At 44.3% G+C, this 16,347-nt stretch overlaps 1 protein-coding gene across 12 annotated transcripts in view; it reads right to left on the bottom strand.

The window, feature by feature from the left end:
* Positions 1-3,467: 3,467 nt before the first annotated feature.
* LOC100216838 (myosin-17) overlaps positions 3,468-16,347 on the bottom strand; it is a 64,889-nt gene continuing 52,009 nt past the window's right edge. For all 12 annotated transcript variants that reach the window (XR_002267797.3, XM_008676890.4, XM_035965689.1 and 9 more), the window contains 4 exons: positions 4,448-4,504; positions 4,286-4,366; positions 4,090-4,172; positions 3,468-3,998 (listed from right to left, as the gene is read on the bottom strand). Coding sequence is in view for 11 of the 12 variants with exons in the window: in XM_008676890.4 (XP_008675112.1) it covers positions 3,875-3,998; positions 4,090-4,172; positions 4,286-4,366; positions 4,448-4,504 (345 nt within the window). In the remaining variant the exon portion in view is untranslated. The remainder of the gene's footprint in view (positions 3,999-4,089; positions 4,173-4,285; positions 4,367-4,447; positions 4,505-16,347) is intronic.

Raw genomic sequence — 16,347 nt, 5'->3', positions numbered from 1 at the left:
AACTAAATTCGGTACATTTGCAAAAACAAAATTTAAATTCTATACTAATTTTGTGAGTGATTCTTCAAGATGAACTAGAGGACTAAAAGCTAAAAAATAGCATCTCTAGACTTAATGTTCACTGGATTTACTATACAAGTGCCCGGATTAATTGTTCAGATGCCATTTGGTGTGTTAAATGGACTAAGGGGGTGTTTGGTTTTTAGGGACTAATGTTTAGTCCCTTTATTTTATTCCATTTTAGTTTATAAATTGCCAAATATAGAAACTAAAATAAAGTTTTAGTTTCTATATTTAACAATTTTGTAACTAAAATGGAAAAATGCGTAGGGACTAAAAATTAGTCCCTAGAAACCAAACACCCCCTAACACTTTTAGGGAACCTAGAAGGCTGAGGCCTGTGTTCCTCAAAAAGACTATGTGGCTGAATCTCTTGGAAAATAGCACTACTCATATATTTGATTTCGTATGTTTATCTGACAGTATAGTGTTTGTATGTTATATCTGGATTAGCCTGCATGCACCACATCAAGTAGGTACACCTGGTAAGTAACACAAATTCGTATCATGGTTGGTGCTAAGGAGTAATCAGTATCCTGCTTTTAGCTATCAATTCTATTTAAGTACCACTTGCTTCTACTGATTTTTGGAGGGTCTCCCATGCTCATTTACATAATGACACTTCTACAAAGCATGCACGTATGCTTCTTGGAAATTCGATAGAGAATTTAACTCAATCAAAACAAATCATTAGGTATAGGGCAAGTCCACATTGCCACGAAAAATTAATGGGCATATGCTAATATTGATAGCTTCCGAACATTATTATATAAGCTAAAGCCTGGTTTTAGACCAATGTGCCATGATATCAGCTAGCCAGGGCCGGCCTGAGCCCATACAACAGAGGCGACGGTCGGAGGCCTAAAAGTAATAGGGGTTCAATATTTAATATCTATATCACAGTATAATATACTAGTTTACATTTTACAAAACTCATCCAATCAAATAATCCATACACCCATAATCTTTATTAAATCCAACAAACAAATTGCACTCATACTTAACACAATATCAAAATCAACGGTTTAGATCGTTGAATAACATCATCTCTCTTGCTCACTCAAATCTATTGGACAATATTATTTGGATCATCCTTCAGCCCTCCCCTCCTCACGTCCACACCGCCGTCAACCCCTCCCCTCGCACCACCACCGTCGTCGTTCACCCCACTTTTTCGCTTCTTAGAAACGTAGTGTTAGCACATGCTATATACTAGTAGTAAAATAGTATAAGTAGCTAACAAGCCGGTAAGGCTGAGCACACGGACGCCCGACGCACACGGACCACACGACACGTGTTGCCCACTGCCCAGTCATCACGCTCACGTCGTCACACGTCTGTGCGACCATACCCTCCACGTGATCATTGTTCGCCATCTCGCCAATCCAGCCCTCCAGGATTACAGGGCACTGGACGCCACTGTTCCAGCCTCCAGGCACGCACGGTCGAACAATCATGATTCATGTTATTCTGTAGTCGTCGTTCTTATTTCTCAACTTGTGAAGTGCTAATCTGCACCGATGTATATTATCTAGCGTCTTAGATATTTTAAAAACCAATTTCAATGCATATCATTATTTACATACGAAGTACTAATCTACTCCGCTGCATATCATAGAATTTTTGATATAGTCTAGAGGGCCCACCATGATCAGTTCGCCTGGGGCCCTCAAAATCATAGGACCGGGGCTGCAGCTAGCTCTGGCAATGCACTCAAGTTTCAATTTCACCATGTGCCTATTGCACTGATCAGCTAGCTAGCATCCTTTGATCACAATCACCGGGCAAACATCTGCTTAGTCTATATACTAACTCACGTACTATTCTTCTTAAGTCACAAGCAATCAAAAGTGCTTTAAAACTGCAGCTCTCGGGAATCAACCTCTGCAGAACCTATTTTGAGTGATCACAGTGCCCATGCCAAGTACTGAAAATCTGTTGTTGGTTTGGCACTTTTGTTTGCTGTTGTGTGCAAACACTAGGACTCCAGAATGCTACAATTACCTTCTTGCTTTCCATTACTGAATCACAATTTCTCTGCTATCATCTAACAACATACATGAAAATTTCAAAATTCTTGGAGCTAATCTGCATCTCTTTCTCCTGAGATAAATGACTGGCATGCTGCCGCCGACGACAAGCTGCCACTCTGAGCCTCTATACTACTGACTATGAAAATTTTATGGCCTTTTTCCAAGTCTGAAGTCTGTACCTTATACTATGTTGGCAAATAATACACATACAAATCAAACAAGGGATACAAAATTTTATGAAGAAAATTCTTGCGGGGAAAACACATGTGGCAATCAATCTTCACTATATAAGAAGAATTTACATAATACAAAGAACATAATGAGTCGCTTGTCTTCCCGTGTGACTTAAAGATGTACGTATAGAGCAAATAAACTACAATCCAATATAGAATCAAATCCCCGCAAGACTTACGTTAAAATTTAGATGATATTCCAACAAAATCTACCTTAAGACCAGTTATCAATCAATCCACTTCAATAATAAATAATCGACAACGCTGGAAGACACTAAGCCTTAAAGTGTACTTCCACCGTTACAAGTTATAATTAGGGTTTGTTCGGTTATTCCCAAAACACATGGATTGGATGGGATTAGAAAAAAATGAGAAGGAGTTTGACTTGTTTGGGATTCAAACCCATCCAATCCCACTCAATCCACATGGATTGAGAGCTAACCGAACAAGTCCTTAGTTGGATTGTTTTGCCCCAAGTTTGACTAGATGGTCTTATTCATTTTTTTTGCGAAAAAAATCTAAATCATACTTAAAGTATATTACATGACAAACGATAGCACAATAAAAATCGATAATAATTATAAAACTGACTTATTTTTTGCTACATTCACATGACATTCTGTGCTAAGCAAAGCTATCTATTCATGTTACTTCGTTACATATTGAGACAATTCTAATAATTGTACCTTAATGTATACATATACATTCAATACAACAAGCAATGAATTTCATAAAAAGTGAGCACGATCATGAAAAGGATCCGTGCATTGTAATGTTGCTCTGCATTTTGTGGCCTTCAAGACCAGTATTTTGTTGTCTTCAAAATTTTGACATCTAGGCTGCTCACGATGCTACTGAACTTATCTACCAACGCAAACAATTGTATGTTTATATAATTTTGTCACTTCTATGTTTATGTATCCACATATATTACTACTTCTGTATTTATATGGCTAAAGCAACACTCTTTTAATTGTATAAACTCATCGGTTAACGACTTGCGCGAGGCGCGAGCAAATTACTAGTATAACAGGTAATGAGTGCATCTACTACCATAGTGGCCGCATCGTCGCGATCGAGCGCGCAGAGACCTCCGTGGGCACTGCTCTGCTGTCCAGCAGTCCAGGACAAGATATTCTGCTCATCCAGGAAAAACGGCATAACCGTTGCCTTCTCAACAACTGTCGTTCTTAGCCCTGACCAGCAGGATAACCGCTACTCCCCCTCCTACAACACATGTACAGCTTTCCCACCTACAGCAAAACCTTGTGCTACTTTGCTTACAGGACAGGGCCTTCTGCCCTTAGCCCCTAGTATACAAGCCCAAAAAAATAACTACAAACAGAAAAAAAATGGCAAGGAAAACCTGAATACAAATGGACAATCAACACACAAATCAATAAAACCAGAATCCTATAAGCTCACCTAGCATCTAATCTTTAATGCCTTGCTACCTGGTACAAAAAGAATCACGCGTACTGTACATCCTAGGCAGGAATCCTGACTTATCCACAGGTGGGTGAAGTCACCATGGTGAGGAAAAATGGACTACTCCCCTCTTTGCAATAAAAACGCAAAGCTTGGGTTTTCATGGACAAAAGGCACAAAGTCGTCATCAGCCACCTCAATGACTGGCAGTGTCTTTGTAATATCATCAAGTGAAAAAGGTATACTGCATAAAGGAATGAATGAGGGAAACCATTAAATATCGGTGGTAAAAGTTTTTTTTTAAATGTGGATAACATTTTTCACAGGTAACACACCTGGAATCATCATCTAGCAATATAGAAAAACTTGTGGCCATATTCGATTCATCACGCACCGCAGATTTCAAGCTTGATGTAAACTATAGATAGATAGGTTGGAATTGTCAGCTGATGCCATTGGGAAAAGAACACAAACCAAATGTAGCAATTGGCAAAAGATCATAAACTATATTGGGGAAATTAATCAACTTACCTCTGCTGAAATAGTGTTTGTTCCATTCACATCATCCCAGTACATACTAACTATTCGCTCTAGCTGTTGTATGCTGAGGGCCTAAAGATACAATAAAAATACGAGTACAACCATAAGAGAAAAGAAAGCAGCAGAAGAAACTTGGTCAAGAGAACTACTTACAGGGCACACATCAGTGTGTATCTCTCTTAATGTCCTCATTGGTTTAAGAGAAATCACCTAATAAAAGAGTAGCAGGGGTCAATGTAGTTTTGATGAGAAAATTATCAACTGAAATAATATTAGAAAACTTTATCTAGTACTACTGCCAGTCAATTAAGTATGACATTTCAGACAGTAATTTTTTTCTCGAACAACGCAGGAGATCTGCGTGTCATTTCATTAAGAAGAAAGAGAAGTACCACATACATCAAAGAGAGCAAAAAATGCCCGAAAACAACAAAGACCACAAGACCTGTACCCCTACAGCCAGGGACTGAGCAAGTAAAAGCTCAGGCTGTTACATCGAAGACACCTAGACCACTTGAATACAAAACCACATAGGGATAGGCTACACATTCCTAGCTCGTGCCCAGACCAGGAAGTCTTGCAGTTTGGAGGCTCCAGCTCACCTCCAAAGCTGACATTCCTCAACAATCCTTGTGATCAAAGTAAGTGTGTTAGGCTCTGAATTCTCAAAGACACAAGAATTCCTATGCTTCCATATCTCTCAGGCTGTTAAAATGATAAGAGAATTCAGCCCTTGCCTCCTTTCTTTTGGTACTAACTTGACCACCTCCCTCCATCACTTAGGGAAGGAAGTTTCAGCAATGTTGGGTACCAGCTCTGGCATCTTTATAGCCTGAAAAATATAAAACCAAAGTTGACTGGAGAAAACACAGCCTACTAACAGGTGCTGAATATTCTCTTCCTCTTGATCACAAAGGGGACAGGCATTGGGATGGGACAGCCCTCTTTTAGCCAAATTGTCTGCAGTCCAACATCGTTTTTTAAACACCAACCAGATGAAGAATCTGCAGCGAAGGGGAGCCCAACTTTTTCAAATCTTTTTCCATGGAAAATAATGAATTGATCCCATGAAGAAGGCCATATAGGCTGACTTGCTGCTATAACTCCTTCCACCTGGTCCCACCTGAAAGTGTCAGGGTTCTTAGGCTGTAAAATAACTCCTTCCACCTGGTCCCATATCATAAGATACTCCTGTAGGGCCCGTCAGGCTCCCCCCTTGTGGGGGTGCTGGAGTGGATGCTTGAGGGTTTGGTCTTGGTCTGTTTTTCTTGTTTTTTCTTTTCTGCCTTCTGGGTGTTGTATTTCGGTCCACTTTGGACCTTTCCTCTCTTAATATAATGATGCGCAGCTCTCCTGCGCGTTCGAGAAAAAAAAAGATACTCCTGTAGGACTTGGACAGTTAAGGCCCCTTTTATATCTGATATCCATCTCCTGTTGTTCAGTGCCTCAGCAACTGTTCTCTTGTTTATAGTTTTACCAATAGATGTGATTAGATGGGGTGCTAGTTCAGCAATGCATTTCCCTTCTAACCACCTGTCCTTCCAGAATAATATTTTTTCCCCACTACCAATGATGGGAATCACAGCCATGTTGAAGAGAGCTTTGACATTTCGTGGGACCTCCACTTGAAAACCATCCCAAGGACGTGACCGATCCATATAACCATCTTATTTTCAGTGCCCAACCTAATTTTTCCAGATTTAATATCCCTAATCCTCCATAGCTTAAGGGACGTTGAACCTTAACCCATGACACTAGGCAATTCCCTCCATTGGCCCTTTCTCGCCCTTTCCAGAGAAACCCTGTTATGGTTTATAGTAGGCGGCCTAAACAGCCCTCTAGTCAGCCCATTATAGAGGGACATATAGATAAGGATTAGGAGGATCCTTAGATAAGGAGAATCTGTTTAGAGATCCTAATATTAAGGAGTCTGTTTTTAAGGAGAGTCTGTTAGAGTTCCTAAGATTAAGGAGTCTGTTTAGAGTTGGACTATAAAGTCCAGGCGTCTGTAATCAATTGGCAAGCATTGATAAATCTAAAAAGTGATTGTTCTCTGCCTCACTTGTGTTCCGCACCTCACCTGAGTTCCCAGCCGAGCGGTCGCTCCCGCTCGTCCAGCCAACTCGATACTCACTCCTATAATCTGCGCAGCCGAGGTGTTTCTACCAATTTGGTATCGGAGATGCCGGGATCCAACACCGACGACAGTGCAGCGTCCGGCACCCAGGCGTCGGAGTTGGCAGCGATCGCCACCGCCCTTGCCGAAGTCCAGCGCCAACTGGGGGCCTTCGCAACGCAGATGTCCTCCATGTCCTCGCGCATTGCAGCAGTGGAGACTCCGCCTGCATCATCGGCGTTGTCCCTTCCAGCAAGCTGCCCCTATGGCTTGCCCGGGTATGGAGGCATACCTCCCACCACGACGCCAACTGATGATGTGCCACCACCCACCACCACCCAGCTCCCAATCCATCTTCTACCATTGCCACATTCCCCTTCGCCCATCCCACATTATCCACCACCTACACTGCCATCTCTCAACGCCATTCCCCATACTCCTACTGCAGGAGTTCCTCGCTTCCATCGCCTCGAATTTGCCCTATTTGACAGCAAGGAAGACCCCCTCCAGTGGCTCAATCGATGCGGACAATTCTTTGAAGGTCCGCGCACGCTGGAGGATGAGAAAGTCTGGCTCGCATCCTATCACATGACAGGAATTGCCCGGACGTGGTACACCCAGCTTCAGTGCGACGAACCTTCCATGTCATGGGAACTCTTCAAGCAGCATTGCCAACTCCGCTTTGGGCCCCCATTACGCAGCAATCCTCTTGGCGAACTGGCACGCCTTCCATTCCGCACGACAGTGGATGACTACCAGGAGAGGTTTTGGGACCTGCTAGCCCAAACAGCTCCACTGTCACAGGAGCAGAAGGTACATCTGTTTACGGCTGGACTTCCGGAGCGTATCAAGATCGACATGGAACTCATGGCACCACGTGATACCAATCACGCCTTGAGTTTGGCGCGCGCATATGAACGGAGGTCACAAGCGCTCGATCACCAGCCGACATCAACCACCAACAAGACCATGCGTCAACCCCAGCGCCCGTCTGTACCAGTACCAGCACCTCAACCAGTGATTCCTGCAGCTCCCAGTACAGGACAGCAGCGAACATTTAAGAAGTTGACGCCTGCCGAGATGGCTGAGCGGCGTCGCCAGGGACTTTGTTTTAATTGTGATGAACAGTATGTCCGTGGACATCGCTGCCCTAAATTGTTCTATCTTCAGGTCACGGACTATGAGGAAGATGAATCTATAGAGGCTGATTCAGTTCCAGGGGACCCAACACCAGTGATCTCCTTACATGCCCTCACGGGTATCCATTCTGAGAGTACCTTGCAGCTAGAAGTACATATCATGGGGAAAGCTCTTACAGCCCTATTGGACACAGGATCTACTCACAACTTCATCAACCAAGACACGGCACGCGCTCTGAAACTGGACTACCAGCCAAGCCCGGCCCTCCAGGCATCTGTGGCCAATGGGGATAAAATCATGTGTTGTAAGCTCTCCAACATCATCAGCTTCACTATCGGGCAGGAAGACTTTCTGATGGATGCTTACGCCATCCCAATTGATTCTTTCGACATCAGCTTCACTTTGGGACCTCGAGAACCTGTGCCTAGCTTTCTGGAGAAGGGGACAACGGATTGTGTGGAAAGGACTGGGATCAGACCGGAAGGCCATTAATGTGTACCCAGCAGTGAGAACAATTAGCACAAATATCGCAACCATCAAACCGATGATGGATCGTCTGCTCCTGCAATTTCAGAAGGTGTTTGCTACGCCAAGTGACCTTCCTCCAGCAAGAAGGTGTGATCACAGGATCCACCTTTTGCCAGGAACAACACCCGTTGCAGTTAGGCCATATAGGTACCCACAGCTTCAAAAAGATGAATTGGAGGCACAATGCACAGTCATGTTACAACAGGGGATTATCCGCTACAGCACATCAGCTTTTTCAGCTCCAGTACTCCTAGTGAAAAAGAGGGACAAATCATGGCGCTTCTGCATTGATTATAGGGCACTGAATGAGAAAAAAGTCAAAGACAAATTCCCTATACCCGTGGTTGATGAGCTGCTAGATGAACTGCAAGGGGCACATTTCTTCACTAAATTGGACCTCTGATCCGGCTACCATCAAGTCTGTGTTCATCCAGAAGACGTACACAAAACAGCCTTCAGGACGCACCATGGGCACTTTGAGTTTCTGGTTATGCCATTTGGTCTCTCAAATGCCCTAGCGACATTTCAGGCGTTGATGAATGAAGTACTGGGTCAGTTCCTTCGCCGGTTCGTCCTAGTATTCTTTGATGACATCTTCATCTATAGTGCCACATGGTCAGACCACCTCATACATGTCAAGGCTGTCCTACAGACCCTGCTGACCAACAATTTGTTTGTCAAACAGTCCAAATGCGAATTCGGCGCGACATCCGTTGCTTATTTAGGGCACATCATCTCAGCTAAAGGAGTGGCTATGGACAGCAGCAAGGTGGAAGCAGTTATTTCTTGGCCGATCCCAAAGGCACCACGAGGACTGCGGGGATTTCTGGGATTGGTAGGCTACTACCGGAAATTTATCAAGGAATTTGGGTTAATCGCTGCACCGTTAACCAAACTCCTAAAGAAAGAAGGCTTTCAGTGGTCCCCAGAAGCCGACTCTGCCTTCCAAGCGCTCAAACGGGCACTCTCATCAGCACCAGTCCTGCAGTTTCCTGACTTTGAACGGACTTTCACTGTGGATTGTGATGCCTCGGGCTCGGGGTTTGGTGCTTTTTTTAGCCGGCCATTTGCAGCCCGACACATAAAATTGGTAGCATATGAGCGCGAGCTCATTGGGTTGGTACAGGCAATACGTCACTGGCGTTCTTATTTATGGGGCAGACGATTTGTGGTACGAACTGACCATTTCAGTCTCAAGTTCATACTAGATCAACGACTATCCACGGTACCACAACATCAGTGGATTAGTAAGTTGTTTGGCTTTGACTTCACAGTGGAATATCGGGCAGGACGACTCAACACAGTGGCTGATTCTTTATCTCGCAGGGACACAACTGAAAGTTCAGTCCATACCATATCAACCCCAACATTCCAGCTGTACCAAGACTTGCGGGCAGAATGTGCTAATAATGACGAGTGGAAACTCCTCCAGACTCAGATTACAGAGGGATCCCTAGAGGCCCCATGGCAGATACGAGAAGGCTTGATGCTGCACGGCCGCAGGGTGTTTATCCCAACATCATCCAAACTCATTCCCTCAATACTGGAGGCCGCACACTCAGCAGGACATGGTGGAGTACAAAAGACGTTGCATCGATTAAGAGCTGATTTCTTCATTAACAAGGATAGGACACTGGTACAGGATTGGGTCAAATCATGTGCAACCTGTCAGAGGAACAAAACAGAGTCGCTGCATCCCGCAGGGCTCCTCCAACCGCTGGAAGTCCCAATACAAATATGGACAGACATCTCAATGGATTTCATTGAGGGTTTACTGAAGGTCCATGGTAAGTCTGTCATATTAACAGTGGTTGATCGGTTCTCTAAATATGCCCACTTTATTGCCCTCAGTCATCTTTACACAGCTGCAACAGTGGCACGAGCATTTTTTATTGACATAGTGCGGTTGCATGGGTTCCCAAGTTCCATAGTCAGCGATAGAGATACAGTTTTCACCGGACATATCTGGAGGGATCTGTTCAAGCTAACAGGTGTGAAGTTAAGAATGAGTACTGCTTTTCACCCCCAAACTGATGGTCAGTCGGAAGCAGTCAACAAAACTATTGCCATGTATTTGAGGTGCATCACAGGAGACAGGCCAAGAGCTTGGGTGGACTGGCTTGCATGGGCGGAATACTGTTACAATACATCATACCACTCAGCATTGAAGACAACTCCTTTTCGTGTAGTATATGGCAGGGATCCACCACCTCTCATTCCATATAAGCAGGGGACAGCAGACACTCAAGTTGTGGATGATATGTTACGGGAAAGAGATATATTTCTAGGGGAAGTCAGAGATAGGCTGCTGCAAGCTCAAGAGCATGCCAAAAAGTTTTATGATGGCTGACACCGAGATCTCGAGTTCGATGTGGATGACTGGGTCTGGCTCCGTCTCCTCAATCGACAAGCTCAGTCACTGGTCGAACGACCCAAAGGGAAATTGGGACCGCGATATGCGGGACCATTTCGTATTCTTGAGCACGTGGGCACAGTAGCATATCGTCTGGAGTTACCAGAAGGGGCACGAATTCATGATGTCTTTCACGTGGGACTCCTTAAGCCTTTCCGGGGTACCCCTCCTGTCCTGCCCCTAGACCTCCCACCTATGCAAAATGGCCGACTTCTGCCATCGCCAGAGAAGATAATAAAAGCAAGGATGCAGCACGGACAATGGCAGGTGTTGGTGCACTGGAATGGTACTCAGCCAGTAGATGCAACATGGGAACCTCTACAACAGTTCAAGGCTTCATATCCGCAGTTTCAGCTCGAGGACGAGCTATTCGTCGAGGGAGGGAGAAATGTTATGGTTTATAGTAGGTGGCCTAAACAGCCCTCTAGTCAGCCCATTATAGAGGGACATATAGATAAGGATTAGGAGGATCCTTAGATAAGGAGAATCTGTTTAGAGATCCTAATATTAAGGAGTCTGTTTTTAAGGAGAGTCTGTTAGAGTTCCTAAGATTAAGGAGTCTGTTTAGAGTTGGACTATAAAGTCCAGGCGTCTGTAATCAATTGGCAAGCATTGATCAATCTAAGAAGTGATTGTTCCCTGCCTCACTTGTGTTCCGCACCTCACCTGAGTTCCCAGCCGAGCGGCAGCACGACGCCCCTTCGCTCCCGCTCGTCCAGCCAACTCGATACTCACTCCTATAATCTGTGCAGCCGAGGTGTTTCTACCAAACCCTCTCCTTATTTTGTCCGCAGCCTTAATGGCCCATTTTGGGAGATCAATTGCTAGCATAGAATATATAGGAGAGGCTGTCAAGACTGCTCGTACCATAATTAATCGACCAGACCGGTTCATTAGAGAAGCTTTCCATCCCGGCAAGTAGTCTGAAACTTTATCCACCAAAAGTTGTAGAGCCTCCTTAGGGGGTTTATGGATGGATAGAGGCAGCCCAAGATATGTACAGGGGAAATTTTTTGCACTACAGAACAGAATTTCCATTGTTAAAAGTCTTTCAGGTTCTAAACATTGAATAGGGGCCACAGAACTCTTGGATAAATTACATTGTAAACCAGAAGCTTGCCCAAACAGGTTGAGGATGGACTTTGCAACCATCAGATCTGTCATTAAGGGTCTCAAAAATATTACTGCGTCATCTGCGTAAAAGGAGATCCTATGCCTGGCATGTTGGACCGCAAGGGGTTGCAGCAGTTGGTTGGAAGTGGCATACTTGACCAAGTAGTTCAGAGCATCCATAACAAGGATGAAGAGCATGGGAGAGTGGATCACCTTGTTGTAGGCCTCGTTTATGGATAATAGGCAACCCAGGTTCCCCATTGACAAGGATTCTGGTTGAGGAGGTTGAAAGCAATAAGCTTATAAGATCACACCACCGCCTACCGAATCCCACATATTCCATGACTTCAAGGAGAAAGGACCAGGAAACCGAATCAAACGCCTTTGATATATTCAATTTCAGCATAACATGTGCTTCTTTTTTCTTATGTAAGGCCTTCACCATCTGTTGAACAAAGATGAAGTTGTCATGGATGTTTCTGCCCCTAACAAAGGCACTCTGATTTGTGGAGACAATGGAGGGCAGTAAGGGTGCCAATCTGTTTGCCAAGACTTTTCCCACAAGCTTGGCAAAGTTATGTATTAGGCTGATTGGTCTATAGTCTTTCACTTGCATGGCATCAATTTTTTTGGGGATAAGGGTGATGAAGGCTGTGTTGAGAAGCCTGAATTTGAAAATATGTCCCCTAGCACAGGCAGCAAAAGCCTCCACCAAATCATTTTTTATAATGCTCCAACATAATTGTAAAACCGACCTGTGAAACCATCCGGGCCGGGTGCTTTGTCAAGGAGGTAAGTCTTTAACTGCTGCCCATAATTCCTCTTCTGTGAATGGGTTGTCTAGGCTGGCCAAATCATGCTGCTGCATACCAATCTCATTAAGATTTAAAGATAGGGGGCGATTTTCAGCTGTTCCCAAGGCCTTTTCATAAAAATTCAGCACTTCTGTTTCTTTAATTACCCTCGGGTTGTGGACTCTCTAGAATCACAGGAACGGATGTGTTTTTGACAGAATTAAACCCAACTTGGAGGGAGATATCAGAGGAGCTGAAGAAGATATGGATCTATGGAAGTTCGCTGGAGCCAAACATCTGGCTCTTCTTACAGCTCCTATTCCAGGTATCTTGCAGGGATCTGGTAGGGGGAGTTTGTGATATCAACAAAAATAAAGTTGTTGTCTAGTACAGAGATGGTGCGTCAGGTTTGTGTAGGTGGTGCCCTTATTAGGTGTTCTATCATGGATGCTTTCATGTATTCTAAAATGCGGCCACCATAGAACGCCTTTCCTTTGTATTGTGTTTGGTCTATTTTTGGACCCTTCTTCCTTTTTTTAATATAATGATATACAGTTCTCCTGCGTGTTCGAGAAAAAAATGGTGCGTTCCAGAGAAGCAAGACCAAGCAGATGTAGTTTAAGCTTCTTTCTTAGCCACTCTTCCCTGTTTGAAAGGTCCCTGGAATCTCTTGCAATCTCCAGTCTATGTATTATTTCCTTGGCCATCTCAATTTGTAGTTTAATGTTACCAACCTTTCTTTGCCCCCACTTCTGTAAATCTTTACTGAGCCGTTGCAACTTGAGAAAAAGGCGCTCTACTGCACATATGGACTGTACAGGAGCTTCCCAGTTCTGTTGAACAGCCTCAAGGAATCCCGGTACTTTTGCCCAAAAGCTTTCAAAATGAAATTTCCTCTTACCTTTAGTTTGGAGTTTTAAACCAAGAATCAGATACATTAGACGCCGAACATTGGAGGACCAAATCAGGGAATATATTCTCCCATTCCAAACAGCAAAAGGCCCTATCCAGCCTCACCAAAGTAGGTGAACTCCTCTCATTGGACCAAGTGTACTTATGGCCCAGGAGAGGGATTTCTTTCAAATCAACTTCATTTAAAAATCTCCTAAACCTTCCCATCATGGCCCTGTCCAGATTATCATTATTTTTGTCTGAAGCTTGATAAATCATGTTGAAGTCTCCAGCTAACAGCCATGGCCCATTACATAACAATATAACATCCTGATATCTTTCAATTCCTGTAAAAACTTAATCTTTTCTTCCTCAGCTTGTGGACCATAAACCCTTGTAAACCACCAATTTCGGCCTTCCTGTTCTGCAATGTGAACAGAGACAGAAAACCTATCGACCCTTGTAGCAATTTCTTGACATATGCTGCTTTTCCAAGCTATGAGCACACCCCCTCTAGTGCCCTGCGCTGGAAGATCCACAAATTTATCAAAAGCTGAGCCAAACACAGAAAGGAATAAAGTCTGGCTCATATTAGCCACTTTAGTTTCCTGGATACACACTATCTCAGTTTGGCTGAAAAGAATTACATCTCGAACCACATCACGCCGGCCTTACTGTTGAGGCCACGAGCATTCCAAATCAAGAATGACGAAGGATTCATTATTACCAATAAATGAGAAGGCGACCAAATAAAAATACAGACAGGTGTCTAACAATCAGCTAGGAGGCCTGCTGATCGCACCTCGTCTTCTTCATCCACTGCCCAACCAAAGATTGCTGCAAGGGCTGAAAATGTGGGTCTGAAAGCATGGCACCAAAGAGTATACAGTAACGGTCTTGATCTTCGATACTGAACTTCTCTTGGTTACCAAGCCCCAGGACCGGATGGCTTCACTGGAAAGTTTTACAAGATATGCTGGCCTGTAATCAAAGATGACTTGATGCAAGCCAATGGTGCTGTGTGGAGGGACTTCAGAAACCTTCGCCTCCTCAACTCTGCCTTTATCACGATGTTGCCAAAAATGGAGGGCGCTGATGGGGCTGCTGATTATCGCCCCATAAGCCTGATTCACAGTTTTGCTAAGCTCATGACAAAGAACTTGGCCAATAGGCTTGGTGCAAAATTGGATTGCTTAATTTCAAAAACCCAAAGTGCTTTCATTAAGGGCAGATTTATACAAGATAACTTTATGATGGTGCAGCAAACTGCTAGATATCTTCATGCTCAGAAACAGCCTAGAATTCTCCTTAAATTGGACATTTCTAAGACCTTTGACACCATATCTTGGCCCTTTCTTTTGGAGGTGTTGAAAAAATTGGGGTTTTGATATGTGTGGAGAGATATTATTAGTGGCATCTTTCTACTTCCTCCACAAAGATTTTGTTGAATGGTGTCCCAGGTGACTACATCTCTCATCATCGAGGGTTGAGGCAAGGAGATTCCCTCTCTCCGATGCTTTTCATCATAGTTATGGATACTCTTAACCTGCTGATTTCTAGAGCAGCTGAAGCTGGTCTTCTCCATCCCCTCTCTCGAGATCCATTCTACATAGGCTTTCTTTGTACGCTGACGATGTGGTCCTATTCCTGAGACCTACACATGCAGAGATTGAGCTGATACTAAAGATCTTACAACCTTTTGGGGAGGCCTCTGGATTGAAGACAAACATTCAGAAAAGTAGTGTGCTTCCTATTCATTGTGCGCCAGAACTAATTGAATCCATTCAGAATCAGCTCCCTTGTAAGGTGGATGGCTTCCCCTTCAAATATCTCGGGTTGCCCCTATCTTTGAAGAAGTTGTCCAAGGCACAACTGCAATTTCTTGTAGTCAAGGTAGCCGACCTTCTACCTGGCTGGAAGGCTGATCTAATGGCTACAGCTGGGAGAGCTGTTCTGGTTCAGTCTGTGCTCACTGCAACTATAATTTATCATGCTATGGCTCTGGATCTTCCTCAGGGAATAATTCATGCCATTGATAAAATCAGGCGAGGATTCTTATGGAGAGGCAGAAAGAATGCTAAAGGAGGGGATTGTCTTGTTGCTTGGAAGAAAGTAACAAGGCCTAAGGTGCTTGGAGCTTTGGTTTTTGCTTATGGATGACTGGTTGAGGCAGCAGCGCTTCAATAGCCTTAGAAGCCTTCATGAGTTTCCTAACAGCTGCAACTTCAGGGGTTTCTTGTGGAGTTTTGGTCAATGGCGGTGGGCTTCTAGAGTGTCGTCGCCTTCTAGAATAAACCAAGGGGTAGGCCTGTAAGAGCCTCCGGTCATCCTGCACATTGAGTTGAGTAGTAACAGGTTGTGAATTCAAGAGATTAAGTCCACTAGGGATCAAGGATGTCTGTTGTTCAATGTTCTGTTCAGAATTCTGTTCAGTACTCTGATCATCATATAAAATGAGCCCCTGATCTTCAATGTGTTGTTCTGGGTTCTGTTCAGTACTCTGATCGTCATTTAAATAAATCCCCTGATCTTCAATGTGCTGTTCTGGGATCTGCTCAATACTCTGATCATCAAACAAATTGAGCCCATGATCTTCAGTGTACTCATATTGTGTGTTGTACTGTTGTTGAATTCATTTGCCACCAAACCAATGCCCTGCTGATCAGAGAGAGTAGGCACGTCAATGGGAGCAGCCAGGAGAGGTTGCTCAACTGTCGACGCCTGGGGGTGTCCTGCCTCCTCAAAACATTCCCCAGATTGGGAGGCCCAATCTTTGCAGTTGCCTGTGCCTAGAGGACAGGAGCAATCACACCTGGGCTCCTCAGGCCCAGCTCCAACCGTTGAAAAGCCTGAGGTAATTTCCTCGGAGCAGATACGCCTAGGTTTCTCGGGAGATATAGCAGGCGCAGGTTTGATGGAACCAGACTCATTAGGCGGATGCGAGAGATCTTGTGGACCCCGTAGTGCCTGCATAGTCAAAAGAGGTGATCCTTGCGCCGCTGAAATCACCTTGGAAAGGATATCCTCGGGCTGTCGAACGGGCGCACGCGTCTTGGAA

The sequence above is a fragment of the Zea mays genome, chromosome 3, assembly GCF_902167145.1.
Source record: "Zea mays cultivar B73 chromosome 3, Zm-B73-REFERENCE-NAM-5.0, whole genome shotgun sequence".
NCBI classification, from domain to species: domain Eukaryota; kingdom Viridiplantae; phylum Streptophyta; class Magnoliopsida; order Poales; family Poaceae; genus Zea; species Zea mays.
This window is presented reverse-complemented; position numbering and strand designations above follow the sequence as displayed.